General features: G+C 46.0%; 1 protein-coding gene across 4 annotated transcripts in view; it reads right to left on the reverse strand.

The window, feature by feature from the left end:
- prkcz (protein kinase C, zeta) overlaps positions 1-22428 on the reverse strand; it is a 273129-nt gene that overhangs the window by 148918 nt on the left and 101783 nt on the right. For 3 of the 4 annotated variants that reach the window (XM_079523572.1, XM_079523571.1, XM_079523573.1), the window contains one exon: positions 3091-3176. In XM_079523572.1, coding sequence (XP_079379698.1) covers positions 3091-3176 — 86 coding nt within the window. Of the gene's footprint in view, positions 1-3090; positions 3177-15420; positions 15472-22428 lie in introns of all 4 variants that reach the window. The other variant, XM_079523570.1, reaches the window with a different exon arrangement.

Below are 22428 nucleotides of genomic sequence, written 5' to 3' on the forward strand. Positions count from 1 at the left end.
GAGAGAGAGAGAGAGACAGAGACAGAGACAGAGACAGAGACAGAGACAGAGACAGAGACAGAGACAGAGACAGAGACAGAGAGAGAGAGAGAGAGAGAGAGAGACAGAGAGAGACAGAGAGAGAGAGTGTTACGGGATGCACTGAGAGATTGGGGGGAAGGAGGGAGACGGGGATGGAGGATGGAGAGAGAAGGGAGGAGAAACATGACCTACTTCTCCTCAGCTTATTTATATGCTGAAGACAACATGGAAACCTGCAGTAACAACAAGCACCCTGGCAAATTAATTAACTGATATCCACCCAAAGCAACACATCTGCAGACTCCAGAACCAGAGGTATAATGATAGGAGAATACCGAATACTGTAGCGTTACACCGTTGAGTAACTTCAAAAAACGCGGAGCATCTTAGTACTCTAAACCCGACTAGTCTAATCACAGTGCAGCTGACACTACTTGGACTGGGCGCTGCAGATGAGAGCGAGGTTGAGTGCTTTATGACCTTGGTGGAGTCAGCCTGCCATCCATGCCCAACGGAATCGTCGATCAAATAACCGTGGCTCCAGCGTGCATCGATGATAGCAGAGGCTCAGGGTAATGGACCGCAGCCGCGTGCTGAGTAGGCATATTGCGCCCCATCTACAATGCACTCGGCTAACCTGCAGCCCCGTCGTCTAGACGCTGAGCCTCTAGCGCCCCTAGAAGATGATTCAACTCTAGCGCAGGTGTGTCAGACCTAGCCTGGCTAAAGCCAGACCGAATCAGCCGTTGGCAAAACAAATTGCCTGCCTGCGACACGACAGTGTGATTTGAGTCTGGCTTATTAGCCAGGCTATGTCAGACCAGCTTCCTTTGCCAGGGAAAAGGTATCATATTTGAGGATGGAGTCTTGAACATAAACATATCCTTTTCACACCCATTCTTAAACCTCGGTCTGGCCAAAACCAACATGATTAGGGGGGGGGGGGGGGGGCAATTCTGAGCTGCGCTGCGAGCTTGTGCATCTGCTATTTATGATTATTTATTTATTTTTGAAAATAGAAATATTTTCAATTATTTTGATTTTTTTTTACACAAATCTTCTCTTCTGGGGGTCCCTGCATGGGCCCTGGCACAAAACATGTTCAGATGGCTCTGTGTCTCTGTGGCCAAATACATCTGAGAATCAGAGAACTGATTTAGAAGGCATTTGTAGAATCGGCCTGAGCTCTCAAAGGGTTAAACCAGAAGAACTGGGCCGGTGCAGACGAGCACACTGGTAACAAGCAGTCTGTTCCAACAGCACAACAACAAACCTACAGTATGTGTGTGTGCGTACGTGCTTATGTGTGCGCACGTGCTTGTGTGTGTGTGTGTGCGAATGAGTGAGTGTGCGAGTGTGCGAGTGAGAGAGAGAGAGAGAGAGAGAGAGTAGTATATTATGGGATAAAACAGCTATACCAGAAACAACAATAAGTAGAGCACCATGAATTATGCATGAATAATTGTAGACAGCTCGGTAGGGGGCCGTGCCTTGATCACCTGTCATACATAATTCAACGCAGTATGCTTCTGTCTGTCTGAATGACTGTAACTGTACTACTAACTACTAACCAGTATAACCACACAGTAGAGGAACAACACCGCCACGCTTACTGTAGAAAGTACTAGTACTAACTATACTAACCACACAGTAGAGGAACAACACCGCCACGCGTACTGTAGAAAGTACTAGTACTAACTATACTAACCACACAGTAGAGGAACAACACCGCCACGCGTACTGTAGAAAGTACTAGTACTAACTATACTAACCACACAGTAGAGGAACAACACCGCCACGCGTACTGTAGAAAGTACTAGTACTAACTATACTAACCACACAGTAGAGGAACAACACCGCCACGCGTACTGTAGAAAGTACTAGTACTAACTATACTAACCACACAGTAGAGGAACAACACCGCCACGCTTACTGTAGAAAGTACTAGTACTAACTATACTAACCACACAGCAGAGGAACAACACCACCACGCGTACTGTAGAAAGTACTAGTACTAACTATACTAACCACACAGTAGAGGAACAACACCGCCACGCGTACTGTAGAAAGTACTAGTACTAACTATACTAACCACACAGTAGAGGAACAACACCGCCACGCGTACTGTAGAAAGTACTAGTACTAACTATACTAACCACACAGTAGAGGAACAACACCGCCACGCGTACTGTAGAAAGTACTAGTACTAACTATACTAACCACACAGTAGAGGAACAACACCGCCACGCTTACTGTAGAAAGTACTAGTACTAACTATACTAACCACACAGCAGAGGAACAACACCACCACGCGTACTGTAGAAAGTACTAGTACTAACTATACTAACCACACAGCAGAGGAACAACACCACCACGCGTACTGTAGAAAGTACTAGTACTAACTATACTAACCACACAGCAGAGGAACAACACCACCACGCGTACTGTAGAAAGTACTAGTACTAACTATACTAACCACACAGCAGAGGAACAACACCACCACGCGTACTGTAGAAAGTACTAGTACTAACTATACTAACCACACAGCAGAGGAACAACACCGCCACGCGTACTGTAGAAAGTTACGTCTCTGTACAAAATTATGGGTGCATGTGTTTGGTCCGACTAGTCATTGGTTCGAAACACGACAACTCACCTCAAACCCTAACCTAACCATAACCGCAAGCACGGGAGCAGGCGCTAGTCCGAGGTGCGGACGCATGTTGAACCAATGCTCCGTCGGACCATAGTATGCCTCCCCAAAATGATGTCACTAAAGTTGTCGCAAAAGGTGCTGTGCATCCTTTTGCTTATACTAAAGTCATCGCAGTCATATGACTTCTGTAAAAGAATGGTTGTTTAAGATGTCACATCATACTTGCTATACAAGTCAAATAAATAAATAAATATAAATATAATAACAAATAACAAATAAAACCATATAATCATAACAATGACACTCCCTCAGTGCATAAACTGGTGTTAAACTGATTTAAATGTTGATGAGCAGAATGTGGACTACAGTACCACCATAGTTGTGGTCCAGGATCTAACAGTGACGTCACTCACCCTGTTAAAGCGCTTGGCCTGGAAGAGGTGTCCGTTGACTCGGTAGAGCTTCCTCCATCTTCTGGCCCCGCGGCGGTAGATTGATTCTAGAAGAGAGAGGAGGTAGTTGTAGAGCAGGAGCATGGTGTGTACAGTTCATACAGTACGGGGAATCCACCACAGACCGCAGCAGAGATTAATGGAGCGATGGATGGATGACAAGAGTCTGCTGAGGTGAGGTGAGGTGTGTGCGTCCAAATCCAAAAGCACGCGGACAGGGAGAGAGAGAAAAGTGGGAGACAGATAGATGGACGTATACGCCGGTACAGCCAGGAGGGTGTTGGAAGACCCGCCCTGCCCCGCACGCCACCCTGCAGGGAGGAGGGACGTCCAATCGTCCATCAGGCTCCTCCTACGTGACACACCCGCATTCCTTCCCTCCATCCCTCCATCCATCCATCCCTCCTTCTCACTCTCTCTCACTCACTCCCTTCCCGTGCCACCCCCCCCCTTTGCTCTCCTGACATTTAATCTTTCGTCAGTCTCTCATCAGTCAGTCTGTTTTTTTAGCTCTTCTTCCCTCCCTGGTGATTCTGCTCTCATTAACGGGACATAATGCCCTCAATTCAGATGAGACGGAAGTGTGAGGCTATTTATACCTATTTATACCGCTGTATGGTGATGTCGTCGGCTATTAATAACCTGACAGGTGTAAACAAGAGCACAGCGGCACAGTTTAAGTGCTCCATGTGGCTGATGTAATAAATATAGACACGAGTAGACGGATGCACATGCAAATGAGATCTCCTACTGTATCTGACATCATGACAACGACTAGGTATTAGGAACACGTTGAGCGCTGACATGAAGGACTGTGGACAAGATTCTCTTTAAGACCATTTTCAACCTGGCGTCCCTATTTTGGGCATGTCATCATTATTATAGTTGAAAATGTAGACATTTTCCAAAAAATCTGAATTTCTAAAAGAAAATGTAATGAATTATTCATTTTCAAAAGCAGCAAATACAACGAAGGAAAACAAAAAGTCACATTGTGATGCATTATGAAGTTGTAAATCTGCTATTTTTGTCATTTGTCGTTAGAATTGCCCCCCATATAACATAACATTTTTATGAAGGCATTACTGATATTTCTCAGATACGATCTATAGTATTTTGTTAAAGGATGTTTAAAACACTTTAGCAGTATTCATTTAAACTCATACCAATTTATTTCCAGTTGCTGAATTCTAAAGAAGGATAACTAATGCAAGATGAGGAGATCAAATGTGGATTCAATCTACAGTATTGGAGGAACAATTTAATTTAATTAATAATTTAATGACAAGACAAATTACGCTTGAACGAGGACCAATAACTAAACATTTGCACCATCATAATAAATAAAGTAATTTGTAACCTATAAAAAGAACAGTCATTTATTCTGGATTTGACTTCCATGGCCATTTTATTGGTGGCCTAAACGTTTGAGGGTTCTTTCATGTCATATAATAGAGGGTATGCGCGTGACATCATCGTACCTGGAAGTTATGCGGGAACGCCCACTGAGTGGCAAAAACTACTTTCTGGCCTTGACAGCCCATTCATCCAAACAGAAAAGTCCTGTCTGATTGCATTCACCAACATTGCAGCTGTACGAAAAGCTTGAATTATCCTCTTTCTATCTGCAAGGTTTTTGTTTAATAAAAATCCACCATAGAAACGTTATGAGCTACTTTCTGTCAAGAAATGCCCTGCATTTGATAAGTGTCAGAGTTTGGAAGTGCTTGTTTTCAATAACACAACATTTCTGATTAGATCTGATTAGCCAAGTGATATATTTTCCTTAAGGATAGCATGTCCTTAAGACAGTTTTGGTCCAATGACCAATACGCTATGATACAACAAAACAGCACACTATGGGAAGATATCCTGTGTTAATTTAACTCTTGAGAGTATACAAAATGGAACCAAATGGACCCGTAAGGTTCCATTTGTACACTTTTGAGTTACAGACCTAACTCAAAAGTGACCTACAGACCTAAAAAGGGTCCATTTGGTTCCTAGCTATAAATCAATTAGCAAGGGACACTATCAAGGACCCCTGGGGACCCCCAGACTCATAGAACCAGTGGACTAGTGAATGATTTGTGGCCTTGGTCGGCGAGTCACGAGAACAGCATGTGATGTGACGCAACCAACCAGTTCCTTATGCAGTTAGTTAGCACAGAGGATGACACCTACAGTATCAGCAAACAGCAGAGACAACGATCAACCCCATCCTCCTCAGTTAGTTAGCACAGAGGATGACACCTACGGTATCAGCAAACAGCAGTGACAACGATCAACCCCATCCTCCTCAGTTAGTTAGCACAGAGGATGACACCTACAGTATCAGTTAGTTAGCACAGAGGATGACACCTACAGTATCAGTTAGTTAGCACAGAGGATGACACCTACGGTATCAGTTAGTTAGCACAGAGGATGACACCTACAGTATCAGTTAGTTAGCACAGAGGATGACACCTACGGTATCAGTTAGTTAGCACAGAGCATACATGGGCAACTGGCGGCCCGGGGGCCACATGCGGCCCCCACCTTCACTTATTGTGGCCCTCAGGTTAATGTCAGAATACTGATATAATATTGGTTTCAGCTGTTACAATTCCACAACATGCAAACATGACCCGCTTTAATTACTTCAGTCTAAATTAGTAGCTCAATGCTCAACACAAGTATAATTAAAGGCATTTGAAATGTTAAAAGAATGTTAATTTTCAGGTTTCCAATTCAAAAATAGCAAAAAATAATTCAAGATTTCAATTCGAATATAGCAAAAATAGCAGATCTACAAGCTCAAAACGTGTCGCTCTGCGACGCGTTTTGAGCTTGTAGATCTGCTATTTTTGCTACGACAGCAATGTGGCCCCTCTGGAGTGAGTGTGGAAATATAGTGGCCCTCTCCATCGTCAAAGTTGCCCACCCCTGGCACAGAGGATGACACCTACGGTATCAGTTAGTTAGCACAGAGGATGACACCTACAGTATCAGTTAGTTAGCACAGAGGATGACACCTACAGTATCAGTTAGTTAGCACAGAGGATGACACCTACAGTAACAGTTAGTTAGCACAGAGGATGACACCTACAGTATCAGCAAACAGCAGTGACAACGATCAACCCCATCCTCCTCAGTTAGTTAGCACAGAGGATGACACCTACAGTATCAGCAAACAGCAGTGACAACGATCAACCCCATCCTCCTCAGTTAGTTAGCACAGAGGATGACACCTACAGTATCAGCAAACAGCAGTGACAACGATCAACCCCATCCTCCTCAGTTAGTTAGCACAGAGGATGACACCTACAGTATCAGTTAGTTAGCACAGAGGATGACACCTACGGTATCAGTTAGTTAGCACAGAGGATGACACCTACGGTATCAGCAAACAGCAGTGACAACGATCAACCCCATCCTCCTCAGTTAGTTAGCACAGAGGATGACACCTACGGTATCAGTTAGTTAGCATAGAGGATGACACCTACGGTATCAGCAAACAGCAGTGACAACGATCAACCCCATCCTCCGCAAAACGACGTTGCCACCCTGCACGCATCCTGACTCACATTCCTCTCTATTGTTTACTTGCTATCTTTGCCAGGCCAAAGGCAAGCGGGAACACTGACACTGTAACACGTTGGCAAGGGGGGAGATTATGTCTGTCTGTCTGTCTGTCTGTCTAATGGTACATTATAGCGATGTTTTAGAGTAATTTCTCCTTGATGCCGTCGCCCGTACAGGAATCTTCTCTGTACACTTTCCAAAGACTCAAAGCATTTGAGTATTTGTGACTCTTTTTGATACAGAGACAGTCATTGGGGCAAGACTAACTGTTCAGGAGAGGAGAAAATCTTTTTTTTAATTTATGTTTTTATCCAAAATTAGTTAATAGCGCAGACTCTTCACATACTAGAGCATGTCTGAAATAAATGTCAGAGCTGAAATCGGGTTGTAAATATGAAATAAATGCTTAAACATTTTCAAGTCTGTTTTCTCAACTCGCTGTTTTCTGCAAGACATTACTCTAAGTCATATCTCCAAAACTGGTCGGCCAACCTGAACAAGCAATATGTCAATTTGAAACTATGATTCCCTGCTTTCACATGACATAAAAAAAACGAAAAGCAAAACATGTTCAATGACTTAGCCTCGGTCAGAAGCAGTCACATTTGATCAAACGGCAGAGGATTAAGGGGCAGGACAACAACAAAACATCTGGCTGGCTGGCCGCGTCCCCCCCCTTGCAAGGCTGCAATGCTGCTTATCTCCGAGGTATTGCAATGTAAGCCACCGGCTCCTCTGACTGCATGGTACTCTAGTCTGTGCTCCATAGATGCACTCACTGCCCTCATTAGAGGGAAGAATGTGTTTGCTTTTGGATTCAAGTACAGGCTCAGATGACCGAGGAGAGCTGGTCTTAATGTCTCCAGTAAGCACTGGAGGACCAATTGAATCGCCCTATCCAGCACACACACGCACGCACGCACGCACGCACGCAAACATCGCACACATCGCATAGCACACACACACAAACTCTCAAATGTGCACTGACATCTTACTTTGCAGATAGAAGTTTATTGATTTCACGAGGGATCAATAAAGGCCTGTGTAGTCTCGCTGATTAGTGATCTCCACCTACCGATACGTGTGTGAACTTCTAAAGGCAGAGTCGTTGCTAGAACATACGTAGGCGAGAGGGTTTTACCACGCCCACTGCTTTGGAAACAACCAATCATATCACCACGCCAATATGAAGGACCACCCATAAAGACTTCGGATTGGTTCTGAAATGCAGTTAATTTTTGAATATATATCTTTGAATATATATATATATATATATATATATATATATATATGTATATATATATACGGTATATATTAAGCAAAAATGTTTAACCCAAATATTTGCTTCTGGGGGGTCCCTGGAACACATACAGTACATTTTGGCAGCCAAATACTGTACATATAATTTTGGGTGGTCCTTGACAAGAACAGGTTTGAGCACCACTGATATACAGTACTGTAGGAACACAAGTTCACACAAGTGGATTTAGAAGACATTTTGTGGAGTCGGCCTCAGATCTTAATGGGTTAACTCATGGCCTCCAAAGGGAAGAAAGAGACACCCATCTCTGCAAATCACTGCAGCACGTTTCCATAGTTACCCAGTTTCTTTTTTATCTTTTCCATTTTGCACACACTGGTGGGTGGGGAACTGGGAGGGGGGGGGGGGGGGCATGCCACTGCAGGGACTGCCAGGCAGGCACACATTAGCCAATTAGCGTCATTGTGCATGAGGGGCTGTGCAGGCGACCATGTGCAAAACCACAAGACACACAATGGTAAAACGTACAAAGCCAAGTCGTGGGTACAAAGCCAAGTCTAGAGGGTTTAAATGGGGGTAGAGTACAGTGGGGCAGCAGTGGCTCAGGGGTAGAGTACAGTGGGGCAGCAGTAGCTCAGGGGTAGAGTACAGTGGGGCAGCAGTGGCTCAGGGGTAGAGTACAGTGGGGCAGCAGTGGCTCAGGGGTAGAGTACAGTGGGGCAGCAGTGGCTCAGGGGTAGAGTACAGTGGGGCAGCAGTAGCTCAGGGGTAGAGTACAGTGGGGCAGCAGTGGCTCAGGGGTAGAGTACAGTGGGGCAGCAGTGGCTCAGGGGTAGAGTACAGTGGGGCAGCAGTAGCTCAGGGGTAGAGTACAGTGGGGCAGCAGTGGCTCAGGGGTAGAGTACAGTGGGGCAGCAGTGGCTCAGGGGTAGAGTACAGTGGGGCAGCAGTGGCTCAGGGGTAGAGTACAGTGGGGCAGCAGTGGCTCAGGGGTAGAGTACAGTGGGGCAGCAGTGGCTCAGGGGTAGAGTACAGTGGGGCAGCAGTGGCTCAGGGGTAGAGTACAGTGGGGCAGCAGTGGCTCAGGGGTAGAGTACAGTGGGGCAGCAGTGGCTCAGGGGTAGAGTACAGTGGGGCAGCAGTGGCTCAGGGGTAGAGTGGCCGGTAGAACAGCCCTATGGGAACTGTGAGGTTCCCAGTTCGATCCGAGCAAGACTCTGAACCCATCCCGATGTGCAGGTTGGTGCCTTGCATGGTTTCCTTCGCCATCGGTGTGTGAATGTACAGTATGTGTGAATGTAATGCACATCGGTGTGTGAATGTACAGTATGTGTGAATGTACAGTATGTGTGAATGTAATGCACAATCTATGTAAAGCAGGCGCTATATAAATGCACCATTTACCATTTACAGTACAGCCCAATGTGGCTATACAGAAATGTACAGCAAAATCAAATGTAGTTCCAGATGAGAAACAAAACGGGCACACCGTAACGAACAAATGTTTCAGTCAATAATAAACCCGGTGTGGGGTACGAGCGTGTAATAATGATATTCTAGGTTTTGAGTTCGGATCGGGAAAGCAGAAATGTCTAAAGGATAATCTTTGGAAAACCAATCAATGCAACAATGGGCATTTGAACAATCCAACTCATACTGACCCCACCACTGGGAGTCACCGTCAGAACACGTGTCCACATTTGGTTGGACTTTGTGAAGAGTAAACACAGACACACACCAGTGCTGGAAAGTGTACTGTACTTAAGTACAATTTTGAGATATATTTTTTTACTTTAATCGAGTATTTCCAATTTTCAATATGCCTACTTTTACTTCCACTCCACTACATCTCAGAGACAAATATGTACATGTGTACATATGTACATTTACTCCACTACAATTATTTTATAACATTTGTTACTAGTTACTTTGCAGATAGCCTATACATTATTAGATTATTATAAAATATACATTGACCACTTTAGTCCGATTTTGTACATACAGTAGGCAATTTGAAAATAAGGCTTGTAGATCTACTATTTTCAAACACTTTAGTACTTTTACTTTTGGTACTTGGTATATTTTGATGGCAATAATTTTGTACGTACCTTTACTCAGGTAACATTTTTAACACAGGCCTTTTACTTGTAACAGAGTGTTTCTACAATGTAGTATTGACACTTTTACTTACAGTAAGTCAAATATCTGAGTACTTCTAATGTGTGATTTGTGAAACACACACTAGCGCCGCTGATTCCTAAACTATTAACACAATATGTAAAATGATGATGTTTTAGCAATAATGTAAAAAAAAATATGTTTTTATGGGTTAGGGGTGTTTCTTCTCTGTATGTAGTGTCTTATGTTGTCTGTTTTTATTGGACCCTGAGTCTGAACAAATAAAGTTGATTGATTGATTGAATACTGTCCCTGCTGCCAACCAGGTTAAAGAAATCACAGATTAAGGCTTTAACCTTTGCTTTTTATATGAAATATCCGACCGAGACTATTACAGAACATATTGCCAGTTTGGCCAAATCAAATGCTCTGAAATAATAACCCGAAAATAGACAAGCTCTCAATGCGCGATGCATTGAGAGAGAGCATGATTTCGCTGTGCAACATATTGGGCTCCAAAAAGGATATCATGATGATGGCTACAATGTAAGGAATCAAATAGACTGAAATCAGTCGTGGCGACTGAGAACTTTAATCCGTGACTGTGCATATGTGACATAATCACAAGCTGGTGCTGCATCAGAGGGCCCTGCCATGCAGGAGCGGAGCGCTGGGAGACAGTGAGGTATGCATCAGAGGGCCCTGCCATGCAGGAGCGGAGCGCTGGGAGACAGTGAGGTATGCATCAGAGGGCCCTGCCATGCAGGAGCGGAGCGCTGGGAGACAGTGCATCAGAGGGTCCTGCCATGCAGGAGCGGAGCGCTGGGAGACAGCGAGGTATGCATCAGAGGGTCCTGCCATGCAGGAGCAGAGCGCTGGGAGACAGTGAGGTATGCATCAGAGGGTCCTGCCATGCAGGAGCAGAGCGCTGGGAGACAGCGAGGTATGCATCAGAGGGTCCTGCCATGCAGGAGCGGAGCGCTGGGAGACAGTGAGGTATGCATCAGAGGGTCCTGCCATGCAGGAGCAGAGCGGTGGGAGACAGTGAGGTATGCATCAGAGGGTCCTGCCATGCAGGAGCGGAGCGCTGGGAGACAGTGAGGTATGCATCAGAGGGTCCTGCCATGCAGGAGCGGAGCGCTGGGAGACAGTGAGGTATGCATCAGAGGGTCCTGCCATGCAGGAGCGGAGCAGTGGGAGACAGTGAGGTATGCATCAGAGGGTCCTGCCATGCAGCAGCAGAGCGCTGGGAGACAGTGAGGTATGCATCAGAGGGTCCTGCCATGCAGGAGCAGAGCGGTGGGAGACAGCGAGGTATGCATCAGAGGGTCCTGCCATGCAGCAGCGGAGCGCTGGGAGACAGTGCATCAGAGGGTCCTGCCATGCAGGAGCAGAGCGCTGGGAGACAGTGAGGTATGCATCAGAGGGTCCTGCCATGCAGGAGCGGAGCAGTGGGAGACAGTGAGGTATGCATCAGAGGGTCCTGCCATGCAGGAGCGGAGCGCTGGGAGACAGTGAGGTATGCATCAGAGGGTCCTGCCATGCAGGAGCGGAGCAGTGGGAGACAGTGAGGTATGCATCAGAGGGTCCTGCCATGCAGGAGCGGAGCAGTGGGAGACAGTGAGGTATGCATCAGAGGGTCCTGCCATGCAGGAGCGGAGCAGTGGGAGACAGTGAGGTATGCATCAGAGGGTCCTGCCATGCAGGAGCGGAGCAGTGGGAGACAGTGCATCAGAGGGTCCTGCCATGCAGGAGCAGAGCGCTGGGAGACAGTGAGGTATGCATCAGAGGGTCCTGCCATGCAGCAGCGGAGCGGTGGGAGACAGTGAGGTATGCATCAGAGGGTCCTGCCATGCAGCGCTGGGAGACAGTGAGGTATGCATCAGAGGGTCCTGTCATGCAGGAGCAGTGGGAGACAGTGAGGTATGCATCAGAGGGTCCTGCCATGCAGGAGCGGAGCAGTGGGAGACAGTGAGGTATGCATCAGAGGGTCCTGCCATGCAGCAGCGGAGCAGTGGGAGACAGTGAGGTATGCATCAGAGGGTCCTGCCATGCAGGAGCGGAGCGCTGGGAGACAGTGCATCAGAGGGTCCTGCCATGCAGGAGCGGAGCAGTGGGAGACAGTGAGGTATGCATCAGAGGGTCCTGCCATGCAGGAGCGGAGCGGTGGGAGACAGTGCATCAGAGGGTCCTGCCATGCAGGAGCGGAGCGCTGGGAGACAGTGCATCAGAGGGTCCTGCCATGCAGGAGCGGAGCAGTGGGAGACAGTGAGGTATGCATCAGAGGGTCCTGCCATGCAGGAGCGGAGCAGTGGGAGACAGTGAGGTATGCATCAGAGGGTCCTGCCATGCAGGAGCAGAGCGCTGGGAGACAGAGAGGTATAGAACAAACTGTCCAGCATGCCTGCTCTGGTCGCGTCTCTTTGTGTGTGTGATGAGACATGTGATGCCATGCCAGAGGAGATGACTAATTGGGTGAAGCGGCATTGTTCCTTCCTATTTGGTTACATGATGTCATATCTGAGCCCTCGTTAACCCATTAGGATCTACAAAATGTCTTGTGAATCACGGTTTTCTGAAAAGGTTTTGCTGTATCAGTGGTGCTCAAACCTTTTCCATGTCGAGGACTACCAAAATTATTATGTATTTGGCCGCCAACCCCCTGTCTCACAATACTTTGTTCCAGTGACCCACAGCAGTACAGATTTGAGTAAAACATTTTCGCTTTAAAACAATATCTATATTCAAAGATTTGTGCCAATTTAAAAATAAATAAATAACCAAGGTCTAAATAATGGTTCAAATATAGCCAACATCTAAAATGACAGATGTTTTCCTACTCTTAATGAGTTAAAGGACCATAGGAAGTGGTCCAGAGTAGACACTTCTCTGTTCAGCACACTTGAAATGATCCAAAACATGACTTTGATTTAAATGGTAAAATGGTAAATGGTGCATTTATATAGCGCCTTTATCCAAGGCGCTTTACAGAGATTGTGCATTACATTCACCCATTCACACACACATTCATACACTGATGGCAGCGGAAACCATGCAAGGCACCAACTAGCACATCGGGAGCAATTTGGGGTTCAGTGTCTTGCTCAAGGACACTTCGACAGTAACTCTGGGGGAGCCCGGGTTCGAACTGGCAACCTCACGGTAACCTCACGGTTGCCATCCAGCCACTCTACCCCCTGAGCCACATACGAGGAAGCCATTGAATTCCATTCATTTCAGGCCGGTAGGAAATTCAAGTTGCAGAGACTTGAAATGTGATTGAGATACTGTAGCTACCGGTAATACAACACAAATAAATATCATACTACTGTATGTTACCGTTGTGTTCTGATGCATTTTAAAGTGCAGATTGGTTTAGCCTAAAATAGTCCCAGGATAAAACATTGATGTACAAACAAAATTCAAACAACCAACAGCCAATTGAGTTCAGGTGAGTTCCGTAACAAGTACGATACATGGCTGAAGCTGTGCATAGGCTGTGACATACTGTATATTGACACAGATATTAACCCATTTTGGTGTTTTAAACATTGTTATAATTTAGCTATTGAAAAATAGCAGATCTACAAGCTCATAGCGCGCCACCGAGTGGCGCGCTACGAGCTTGTAGGTCTGCTATTTTTTAAAAATCGAAGAACGACTGACATAGAAACATGGCTTTTTCAGAAAACTGTCAGGATGTAGAAGACATTTTTAGAATCTGATCTCAGGTCAAAATGGGTTAATAATGAATGCAACTACCACCTGTAGACAAATAGGCCTACAGGAAAACATAATATTGATTATAAAATAATCGGTCCGAGGATCTGAGGAAAACTAGGCTAAGTGCCAATAAGGTCAAGCATTTTTCTCAGACATCAACTGCCCTTTTTTCCTATTGTTTCGCAGTTTATTTTTCTGATTGCTTTGGAAAATAAAGAATGAAATGATCAGTGTGGCGAGGCTAATGGAATTCTTTATAATCCACCATGAAGTGCAGGCATTACATTAGCTGCTGTTGCACACCATGTCCAATTAAAAAACTATTTAGGAGTCAGAGGGGAGGACTGCTTCTTGTTTATCACTCGCTGAGGCCTTTCCTCCGCTGTTTGAGGAGGGCAGTGTGTTCCGAGACTGGCAGGACGCTATTGGAGCTTCCAAGTCGTGCCCCCCCCCCCCCCCCCCCCAACAATGCCAGGCACGCACATGACATGCACAAACAAACGCACTATTCAGACAGCTAGACTAGAGAGCGCATTCTCTCTCTCTCTCTCTCTCTCTCTCTCTCTCTCTCTCTCTCTCTCTCAGAAAAAGACACTTCCACTGGACCAACACAAACAGTCCAGCCCCACGACAGACAGACAGACAGACAGACAGACAGACAGACATACAGACAGACAGACAGACAGACAGACAGACAGACAGACAGACAGACAGACAGACAGACAGACAGACAGACAGACAGACCGTCAGACAGACAGACAGACAGACAGACAGACAGACAGACAGACAGACAGACAGACAGACAGACAGACCGTCAGACAGACAGACAGACAGACAGACAGACAGACAGACAGACAGACAGACAGACAGACAGACAGACAGACAGACAGACAGACAGACAGACAGACAGACAGACAGACAGACAGACAGACAGACAGACAGACAGACAGACAGACAGACAGACAGACAGACAGACAGACAGACAGACAGACAGACAGACAGACAGACAGACAGACAGACAGACAGACAGACAGACAGACAGACAGACAGACAGACAGACAGACAGACAGACAGACAGACAGACAGACAGACAGACAGACAGACAGACAGACAGACCGACAGACAGACAGACAGACAGACAGACAGACAGACAGACAGACCGACAGACAGACAGACAGACAGACAGACCGTCAGACAGACAGACAGACAGACAGACAGACAGACAGACAGACAGACAGACAGACAGACAGACAGACAGACAGACAGACAGACAGACAGACAGACAGACCGTCAGACAGACAGACAGACAGACAGACAGACAGACAGACAGACAGACAGACAGACAGACAGACAGACAGACAGACAGACAGACAGACAGACAGACAGACAGACAGACCGTCAGACAGACAGACAGACAGACAGACAGTGCTCCCGCTACAACGCTCAGTGCCAAAGCGAGAGAGAGAGGCAGTGAGGAAGGAAGGAACAAAGGCAGTGCTGTCGATAAAGACACACAGAGAGAGAGAGAGAGAGAGAGAGAGAGAGAGAGAGAGAGAGAGAGAGAGTAGTCAGAGAGAAAAAGGCCAGATGTTCTTGAGGAGGAGTCAAATACAATAATACTACACCTCCAGATGCAAACGTCAGAGCACATAATCCTGCCATGCTGTCCCGGCGAGCTTAAAACACAAATGAAGAGGGCTGTTATGTTATGGTGACAGATCTACAGACACCAGTAGCTGGAGACTTAAGCCATATATATATACACTTTGTCGTACGTTGGTGTCGCACGGCGATGATAGATGATCTAAAAGCTCACAACAAGGCATGGATGCGATGCGCTGTGAGCTTGTGGATCTGCTATTTCGGAACACAACAGCATTTCAACCAGGCATTAAGGGTGGTACTAGGGAGTGACTCCTGGACAGGACATTTGCCAGGGCCTGACTCACTTCCAGACATTGTTCGTTACACTAGCAGGAAAGCGATAACATGCTCCCTTCCTCAAGAACCCCTCGAAAATTATAATTACACTACAGGTCATCTAGCGATTGGATAACACTACACCCCTACTTCTAGCACCCTTTCACGGACAAAAGCCATCTTTTACAGACACACCTGCAAAGTTTGTTGACTATCTATAAACACCTGGCAAAGTACTGAAAACCACTTCTGTGGTAGTTCTCGAGGTCGCTACAACAGGTTTCTCCGGGACCACAATTTGTCAACACAGACGCACGCACTCGCATGCACACGCACACGCACAGAATGTGTAGTATAAAGTGATTGAGTTATGGGTCTTTCATAATCGACGCAAAAAGCGCCAAGCACGGAGGGAGAGAGACATCGCTCGCGTTCAGTCAGGTGCCTTATGTCGTTACTGTCGGTTGGGAACGATCCTCAACCCGACACGCGTGTCAGCAGCGTTCCTCGACGCAGTCGGAGAACAGTACCCCAGACGACCTTTGGCAGCAGAGAGCAAGAAAGGCTTTCTTAGCCCCCGGGACCCCCTCTTTCTGAAAGAGGATGCCACTTCCGCCGGCGCCTTGTGTTGTAAACATAAACACGGAACAGCATCTGAACGGCATGGATAGATAGATAACTGAACAGGACAACATGACATCATCGTTCGAAGCACAGCTTTGCAAACTCGTCGGCGATTATCCACGGCTTTATGACTGCACAAGCCCAGACCACGAAATCCAGAACAATTGGAGATCGCCCAGTACGAAGATGCTGTGTATGAATGACATGCAATAATATCCTGCTGCATTCTCATCACTAGCCATGGTTCACATGACGCTCGTACTCGGGGAGTATACTGCTGGTGATTGTACAGTGGGAGATTCGACTGCAGCAAGCGTCAGATAAATTCTAGCTGTAACCATCACATCCAACACAGATGTAGGCTTTTGCTAGGAAAAAATAAGTGGGGCCTGAGGCATGTCAAGTCTGACCTTATTCCCTTCATTTTAGTCCCACATCACACACACATTTAGATTGCACGCACACGCACACGCACACACACACACACACACACACACACACACACACACACACACACACACACACACACACACACACACACACACACACACACACACACGTGAAAACAATACAGTCATGTATGCCATGTGAAAAACACATTTTACTAGCGATGGATATCTTCACCAGCAGTGTGTGACATCATTACTGTAATAATATTCTTTTGTAAGAGTCCATAAGTCATCAATCTAATCAGGGTATAAACAACTGGTTCGGTTATACTAAGTGCTAAACATTTTTGTCCCCACTCCTTCCAATTAGTATGTCATTACATAGTGACATACTATTATATAAAGCTTGGCCTCCACTTTTGAGGTAGTCAAGTAGCTACGATCAATGCCATATCCCCACGGCTTTCCTTTTTAAAGACACAATTACACCTCATTGATGTGGAATGTTCGACACTGGCATATGGGCTGATTCCGTTAACTTGACTATGATTAAAGCGTTCATTCAATTGTCCTTATCGAGCGTCCTCTGGTCGAGGGTGGACCAACATATAAACGGTTGAGGGTTCGCAGAGTGAAAAATAAAGAAAGATGTCCAATGGGCTCTATGCCTTAGAGTATATATGAATAGAGACGGCACCCGTAGGAAACCCTGAGGCGAAATGGACATAGTGGCCGAATTTGGTATTGCAGTTTGGACCCATATGGTGAACAGTGAACACGCTGGTCCGTTGACTATCATTGCGCACGTTCATGATGACACGTGAACGCTGTTTCATACGTGAACGTGCGTGAACGCGTGCAATGATAGTCAACGGCCAGCGCGTTCACGATATGGGTCCAATCCATATCCCAGAATGCACTCTGTTCCCGAGTGAAATCGCCTCATGCGCTTTTGAGCAACTTAATGCAAGTGGATGGGAGGAAAAATCCGGTGCCGTCTCTATTCATATATACTCTAAGCTCTGTGCACACACGCCATTTTGGAAAGAACTCGAGTCGGGGCCCCTTCCCTACTTCCTTCACAGGTGTTACCTGTGATGCTCTCTTCCATTCTGGTCAAATGCAGTCGTAGTAGCGGCCTTCAGTTCTCGAGAGACCATGGCACAAGCGCACTTGGATTGGATCAGGTGGTGCTGAGGGAACAGTGCTTTGTGTGTCTGAGCAGCCCAACACGTGAGTGACAGTCTCTTTGGCAGTGATGGCATTTGAATGCGCTGCCGTCGCCTGCTGACGCCGATTGAGGTGCCTTTCGCCTAGCTCTCCTTTCTATATTTCTATATTGTGCATGTTGGCTCACTGGAAACACTCTGCTACACTCAAGTGTTCTTGAGTGAGTTCCAAATGGCCCTGTGAGTGTACAAATGGAACCAAATGGACACTTACAGGTCCATTCGTACACTCTCAGAGTTATGGGGGGTCCTTGAAATTAAACATTTTGAAAACCACTGCACACTAAACGGAAGAGAGCCTTAACCCAGTTTGGGCGGGAAGCCAGGAACCCCTTTTGCTGTTAGCATTATGTTATGCTTTAGCTATTGAAAAAGAGCAGATCTACAAGCTCATAGCGCGCCACCGAGTGGCGCGCTATGAGCTTGTAGGTCTGCTATTTTTTTTAAATCGAAGAACGACTGACATGATGTAGAATACATTTTTAGAATCTGATCTCAGGTCAAAATTTGTTAATTAGTATCATTGGTAACACCTGTGAAGGAAGTAGGGACGTTATTCTGTGTGCATATAAGCCCATTTAGAAGTTGCCAACTTTTGTCTTGAGGTTTGGAACGGAGGCGGTCACGGACTTCATGTGTAATAAATAATGCACTGTTCTGAGGGGCTTTTCCGGAAGGAACAACAGGGTAGGTGGCAGACGTACGCCTGCCACAGGGTAGGTGGCAGACGTACGCCTGCCACAGGGTAGGTGGCAGACGTACGCAGAAGCCTTTCAAACACAACACGCGTACAAAAATATACATGCAGTCAGACACACAGATGTATGTACAGACACATTGTGTGGGCTGCAGCCAACGCACTGCCATGAGCTTATTATGAGTCAGCAGCTGTTAGGCGACACCATGGAAACAGATCTATCGCTCAGTATTACCACCGAAGCCATATTACGCCATTTGAAAGATGAGCTATACTTGAGATCACATAAAGCCGACGCAACCTTTCGGCTTTGTGAAGCAGGTTACAGTGTCAATCGATGACAAGGACAACATTTTTCACATTTTCCGGGACAAAACGTAGTCACAATTTCTCATCTGCATGACACAAGTTCTTCCCATACAGCCTAATGCTTAATTTAAAAAATCAACGCATTGCATTTGTGACATGGTGGGGAGGTTGTGGATCGGCAACTTACGGCGTGCAACATAGCATAAATCTGTCTCACTCTCAACCCAAAATGTTTCCAAAAACAAAGACGTTTGTAACTCTGAACTTTGTAATCCTTGACTAATGCCGTTAGTGTTATGTTAGTGAGACTTTACATTAGTGTCAGACTGTATGTAGGCCTACTTTCTTTACTTTAGACCTTATAGCCTATATAGTTTCAGGTCTCCAGTGGGACGATGACCTCATTCAGGTGTAGAACTCCGTTCTATATTAGTCACGGCTCCCTTTTATGATGGTAAACATTATAGGGCTTTCACCCTAGGCTTGAAGGCAAACATTGATTTCAAGCTGTAAGATACAAAAATTACTTCTTTCTCCCATCCCTGGGGCAACGTCCCACTGTAGGCTACTGACAGAAATGACACATTGCCATTTGAAAAAGGTCTTTGCACTCTGCTCTCCCTCTCGGTCCGTCACTTTCTCATAATGTGCATTTATTCCATCTTTCGGTTCATCTGGGCTGCCTTTTGTGTACACAGACCTCTCTCACTGCCCCCCGTTCTCGTTTTATCTAGTTTTTCCCCCTCTTTCATAACATGGGACCGGATGGCGGACGCCACGGCTAATAGGCCTATCTCACAGCCCCCTTTCCACGCCCACTTCCGGTAGCTAGTGGTGTCATTTAACATTAGGCATCCGTGTCCCCGTGAGAACATGCAAACTCCACACAGAAAGGCCCTTTCGCCAACCCCGTCTCTGGTATGGGCACTGATGACGCGGAGGGGAGAACACGCCCCCAGCGCCCACGGCGTCCCCGGCGGGAATCGAACCCAGGACCTTCTAGCTGTGAGGCGACAGCACTACCAACTGTGCCACCGTGCCCCTGACTGAAGGCCTCTTTCTGTTGCAGTGGCATCTTGCGCAACAAGATGTGGCCTGAATTAAAAACCCAGACACACATCCAGCTTCAATGACACACCAGGCTCTCTGAGGGACGTGTAGAGGACTGACATTCAACTTGACTTTGTGCTGCTAAACAACACAACGCCTCAGTCAGCACGTGTTGGAGTGTGGCGGCGGCCGCTGGAAGCCATGGCGGTTTTGACCTTGAGGTGCCCTGGCCTGACCACCTCCTCAGCCTGTAAATAACATTTCTATCCAAATCCGAAAAACACAAAACATTTCTAATGGGTTTATCCGGATGCAATGCAAAGGAACCACTATACAGCCGCGCACGCTGAACTGATCTACAAGCTCAGACATGTTGCGTTTCTACGAGTTGCCAGGATGTTCGTAGATCTGCTATTGTGGGGGACAATTATTTACATTTAATGAAATGCAAATGCCCAAATAGGGACTCCAGGTTGAAAGTGGTTAACCCATTTAGGACGGGAACCCCTTTTGGTGTTTTTACCCTTCAAGACCCTTTTGTCATTTTTTGAGTGGTGTAAACCACTCCTACAACTGGCTTTTTTGTGCAGATAAAATGAGCATGGTTGCTATGTTCACCCTGTTGTAATGACGTAATGAAATCACACCCGGGTGAACAGGGTGAACATAGCAACCATGCTCATTTTTTCTGCACAAAAAAGCCAGGTAATGAAATCACACCCGGGTGTGATTTCATTACGTCAGACATGATTTCATTACGTCAGACAGACCTTACACCACTCAGTTCACACGGGTGTGATTTTTTAATAGTAAGTTAAGTTAAGTTTTCAGAAAACTGAGGTCAGGATTTAGAAGGCGTTTTTAGAATGAGCAAGACTTTGATGTGTGCCAAACAGGTTGATGCACACGGGTCATGGTGTGGAACTCTATTATTTATTAGAATGTGGTTTGTAACCACAAGGCGATGCTCAAGGCAGCTTTGAAGCCATCCATGTCCAGTGGCTTAATCTACTCCTACACAAACACTACTTACTGAATGCACTCCGTTTAAAGCTTGATAGACATTTCTCCCCCTGTAAGCGGTCCAGGGGTCTGGTGATTTCAGCATTCTGTCAGCATATCAGCTTTCACAAGATCATTTGTGGTGTGCATGCGTGCGTGCGCGCCCGCGTGTGTGTGTGCGTGCGTGCGCGCATGTGCGCGTGTGTGTGTGTGTGTGTGCTGTAGTCATGATTCAGGCTAAGTCACTATTCGGCCGAACCCGGTTGTATGAGTTTTTAGACAGCAGCTTGACATTTGGTAGACATTCTATCAATACACTATTTCCATATTGGATGCAATTAACACACATGCAGATGTGCGCGCGACACACACACACACACACACACACACACACACACACACACACACATACACACACACACACACACACAAAATATAAATGTTTACAATCATGCATAACAATTTGACGACAATATTTATTTATTTATTTATGAAATATTATAAGTGCTGGTGTCTGAAGCCTGTCCTGTACGGGAGTCTCCAGACGTAAAAACGATGATGATTATATGCATTATAAGCTCAGTGGAACATCCCATTATAACTACCATATAGTCAGTTATAACAAGTCTATAAAGACAAGACAAGTTATGAAGCCTTAACCCATTTAGGTCTGACGTCGAAATAAAAAAAAACGTTTGCTCTGAAAGAATATATATTCAAAGATTTGTACCGCATTTTCACGATTTTTCAAAAATAGCAGACCTACAAGCTTGTAGATCTGCTATCTTTAAGTAGCTAAAGTATAACATAATGCTTAGTTAAAACACCAAAAGGGGTTCCCGTACAGAATGGGTTAAGTTTTAAGAGTGCATTATAATGCATTATACCGGTAAATGCAATTATAATGCATTATAGACCTGACCTTTAGGTTTGGTGTTACTGAAAATACTGTACTGTATGTCACCTCTCTACAATGCATCTGATAAACAGTAACTGCAGCTCAGTAGATTGCCAAGTGGGATCCCATTTCCCCCCCGATGGCCTTTCCCACAGCTGGAAAGGGCAAATGATGGTGTAATGAAAGACATCAATATTGATGTTGCAACTGTAATGGACGTGTTACTGGTCACATGGTACTGGTCACATGTTACTGGTCACGTGTTACTGGTCACGTGTTACTGGTCACATGGTAAACCACCTGTAATGGACGTGTTACTGGTCACATGGTCACATGGTGTTACTGGTCACATGGTAAACCACCCATCTGGTCACATGGTAAACCACCTGTAATGGACGTGTTACTGGTCACATGGTCACATGGTGTTACTGGTCACATGGTAAACCACCCATCTGGTCACATGGTAAACCACCCATCCAGACTGTAATGGACGTGTTACTGGTCACATGGTAAAC

The sequence above is a fragment of the Electrona antarctica genome, assembly GCF_951216825.1.
Source record: "Electrona antarctica genome assembly, chromosome: 2".
NCBI classification, from domain to species: domain Eukaryota; kingdom Metazoa; phylum Chordata; class Actinopteri; order Myctophiformes; family Myctophidae; genus Electrona; species Electrona antarctica.